Genomic DNA, 4,327 nt, shown 5'->3' on the forward strand with positions numbered 1-4,327 from the left:
AGAGGAAGCGGAAGCACAGCGCGGATCGAACGCGTCGTCTGATACCATATTAGACAAACTAGGGTTTGAACAATACTTGATACCCTAAGCGGGTACGGCTGTTATGTATATATAGGAGAGAACGTACAGGTACAGGTATTGTGTTACAACACGTATATATACAATATACCTAGTCTAACACATACATACTTATGTTTGCAGACACTTGACATTAGCCAATCCAAGGGCGTGAGCGTGAAGCAGCTGACGCTGCTCGACAGCAAGGAATTCCACATGTCCATCTTCGACTGCAGCGGTGTGACGGTCCAAGGCGTCCGGATCATCGCGCCGTCTAACAGCCCCAACACCGACGGCATCCAGGTCAGCCACTCCCGGCACGTGAGCATCCTCAACACCACCATCGGCACCGGCGACGACTGCATCTCCTTGGGGCCCGGCACCTCGGACATGCTCATCAGGGACATCAAGTGCGGTCCGGGCCACGGCATCAGGTGCCACCTTCAGTTGCCAGTTCATCATACATTATATTTTGTTTGCTTGTGATTTGCGCAGCGTTTGATAGATAGCATTGGTTTTGTGTTTGCGTTGGATGGACGGTGGCAGCATCGGGAGCCTGGGATGGCAGGACGGTGAGGAGGGGGTGAGAAACCTGACCGTGGACAGGGCGGTGCTGAAGGGCACGACCAACGACCTGCGGATCAAGACGTGGGCGATGCCCAACTCCGGCTTCGTCAAGAACGTCTCCTTCTCGCGGGTCACCATGAACCGCGTGGCCAACCCCATCCTCGTCGACCAGAACTACTGCTCCCGCAAGGGCGACTGCCCGGGCAATGTACGTCTCCTTCCTACATGCATGCAACTACACGTGATCGATCGACTATATCATGAGCTGTGTTGTTGTGTGTCCCTGCAGAGCTCGGGGGTGCAGATCAGCGACCTGTCGTACACGGACATCAAGGGCTCGTCGGCGACGCCCGTGGCGGTGAAGTTCAACTGCAGCGGCACCAACCCCTGCAGCGGGATCAAGCTCAGGAACATTAGGCTGAGGTACCGGCACCAGCGGCCGGCGCAGGCCAAGTGCCAAAACGCCGGCGGGTCCGCGTCCGGAGAGGTCACACCGCCGAGCTGCTTCTGACCATCGGAGTTCTCTTAGCTTGACTGGTTCGTGTACTCGGCAGTTGTGTAAGATAGAAAAAACATGATCGTGTGATCATTGCTTGGTGGATCGCAAAGCGACCCTTACATGTAGCCCAGGCTAGTAGTTTTAGCGGATTTACTGATTCTCAATTGACCGAGACATAGTTAAACCAGAATGAACGTCATAAATTTTGCATGGTTGTTCTTGTTGATTTTTTTGAGATTTTTTATTTGTTTTTCGAGATGGCGAATCTTGGTGTAAAATCTGATGGTTCTAATTTGTGAGCGTATATGTTTACGGGAGCCCGGAATTCAAAATAACTTACCCTGCATGCGTGGCGTGTTGTGCCGTTTGGCGTAAAGCGTGTTGACAAATTTAAATCAAGTGGCCTCACTTCTCTCTCCACTCTAGAACTCTCTCAAGAACAGAAAAGCTTTAACTCTCTATTCCCGATATTGAGAGGGGGCCTATATAATCTTTGCCGACAGACTCCTCAACTTGCTAACTATGTCAAACAACAGTTATTTTTTGCCGACAGTATATCTTAGAGAAAAGTATACTTTTTGTCCCTAAACTTTTGAGGAAGTCTAGATTTAGTCATTCAACTTCGAAACCGGACAACCAGCACCCCCAATTCTTAAAACCGGACAAATTTCATCCCTCTACCAACCAAAGCTGTCTTTCTGCTGACTCGGCGCGGTTTCTGCTGACTCAGCTATTTTCTTCTACATTTAAAAGTAAATTTTGACATTTATAAAACGGGGAATTAAGAAACTAGACTTGCCATGAACCATAAACTAAAATTACCATGATACATGCACATAAAATTGCCATGGTTCATACAAAAAATAATTTTCATGGTCAAAGTACTGGAGTTGCCATCATCAAAATACTAAAATTGCCATGATCTACAAACTAAAATTGCCACATGGCAACTTTAGTTTAAGTCCTACGGCAACTGCAGTGTAAACATCGTGGCAACTACTGGCAAAAAAAAATCGTCGAAACATATCAACATGGGGTCTAGTTTTGAAGATCTCGTCGAGACGGATTTAATGGTGAAAACGGATTTTTAGTTCGCTTTTTTATTTAGGAGATACAACATTTATAAGCCGAAAACCAAAAAAAATCTACTGATGTCATCTATTCATACGTGGCAAAATGAGTGGTGATGGAGGCGTGTGGGCGATGTACAAACGCCCACACGTGTGGGCGTTAACATTTTCGTTGATTTATCTGTAGTGTGGGTATTCTATCAAGCACTTGGCGTGCAAGGTCTGGAGCTGCTGACGATGGTGAGCTCTTGGAGGAAGAGGAGCACGAGCGAGTCGATGCCGCCATCCATGGCCACGTTGACCAGTGACTCCATCACCACCGCACCAAGATTCATTGCTGGAGGACTTCATGGGGAAGACCGCAGAGCGGGTGCATTCGAGGAACGAGGTTGTCCGGCTACAGGGATCGAGCAGCGGCGGCAGTCAAACTCGTCCTCGCGGCCCTTGTACTGGAGCCAGAGGATGAGGCGACGCAGCGGTGCAGGTCGCCGACATCGAAGCTGCGATGAAACCCGCACCATGCTCGTCGCAAAGCACGGAGGCCGAGCATGACGGCACGCGTGCTCACTCCACAAGTTCATCTGACTACGCGCGCTCGTGGAGCGGGGGACGGTGCCTCACTGGTGTAGGCTCTGGGTGACGTAGGGCATCAACAGCACCATCGTTGGCAGCGACAAAAGCACACGGTGAGCACGAGGATGGCGAGGAGGACCTATGCGCGGAGGCCGGGAAGGGGGGTGCGCGGCGATAGGTAGTTGGTGGTGGCCTTTGTATCCGGTGGCCTAGCGCACGACCCGAACATGTACACACATGCATGCAGATATGCATCATGCCCACGGCATGCATATTTTTCAATAAAGTGCGATTTTATTAATTCAAAATGTAGCATCAAGTGGATACAAAGCATTATGAGTAATACCCGGCCTCTGCATAACTAGGATGCACACAGCCAAATCCGAAAGTCCAACCAAAAAAACATCAAATAAAAACCGACAAAACGGCAATAGTAGAGTCCTATAGACCGGCACTATGCCTATGTCGAAGGAGGTGGTGGGTCGATCCGAAGGTTATGCTGCCACGGCATGCACATGCACAAGGAAAAATAAACATGCCACTAAACTAGCTAAGACACGAATGATCATGCTAACACGTCAGACAAGCACAGCTCGAACACTTCCTCCAGCTGCACATCATCCGTGTCTTTCAGCGCTGCAAGCTTCAGCATCCCCGACGCAGAGTGCCGACGTGCAGAGCCACCATGGCCAAGGGGTTGACACGGCTAAACACTGCACTATCGCCAGGTTGCCGCAGCGAGCACTCTGTCAATGAGGACAACAGCAACGGAGACGACGTCGAGCTGCGCTGCTCCCCCGACGAGCCCGGCGACCCGTCCACTTCGCAGGACTTGAACGCAAAAGGCAAGCCGTGCACCAAGCCGAGCGAGAGCGGCGAGTCCGACGCAGCACCAACACGCCCCGACGCACGTCGTGCGAGTTTCTGCTTGTGGTGATGATGGACATGGTGCGACGGAGGCAGGTCGTTGGTAGCGGGGCGGCAGGCATTGCACGCCAAATGTTTGTCAAATGTCCATACCATACATAGTAGATGGAAGGAAAGAATTACCTTGCCACGTGGGCACCACAACTTGGTCAAAACCGGAGTGAGTCAGCGTCAAAATACAGTCGGTTGGGTTGAGGGACGAAACTTATCCGGTTTCAAGAATTGAGGGTGCAAATTATTTTTGCGCAAAAAAATGAAAAAAAAAATCGCGAGAGTCATGATTTTGTTTTCGCGAGAGGCACGGCCGTGCCTCTTTGAAACAAAAAAACACGTTTTCTGTTTTTTTTCTTCCGCGAGAGGCACGGTTTTGCTTCCGCGAGAGCCACGGTTGTGCTTTCGCGAGAGGCATGGGCGTGCCTCTTTCGGAAAGAAAAAAACGTGGTTTTTGTTTTTTCGCAAGAGGCACGGTTTTGCTTCTGCGAGAGGCACGGGCGTGCCTCTTTCGGAAAGGAAAAAAAGGCGTTTTCTGTTTTTTTTTCACGACAGGCACGGTTTTGCTTCCGCCAGAGGCACGGTTGTGGTTTCGCGAGAGGCACGGGCGTGCCTCTTTGGGAAAAGGAAAAAAATGCGTTTT

The 4,327-nt window shown here is 50.4% G+C and overlaps 1 protein-coding gene across 1 annotated transcript; it reads left to right on the forward strand.

The window, feature by feature from the left end:
- Positions 1-201: 201 nt before the first annotated feature.
- LOC123176616 (polygalacturonase-like) lies at positions 202-1,194 on the forward strand (the record flags this gene model as incomplete). Its single annotated transcript, XM_044590734.1, has 3 exons — positions 202-491; positions 604-832; positions 914-1,194. Coding segments are annotated over 3 exons (741 nt in total), but the record flags the coding sequence as incomplete, so codon positions are not given.
- Between the last annotated feature and the right edge of the window lie 3,133 nt (positions 1,195-4,327).

Source organism: Triticum aestivum, unplaced genomic scaffold, assembly GCF_018294505.1.
Source record: "Triticum aestivum cultivar Chinese Spring unplaced genomic scaffold, IWGSC CS RefSeq v2.1 scaffold88307, whole genome shotgun sequence".
Taxonomy (NCBI): Eukaryota; Viridiplantae; Streptophyta; class Magnoliopsida; order Poales; family Poaceae; genus Triticum; species Triticum aestivum.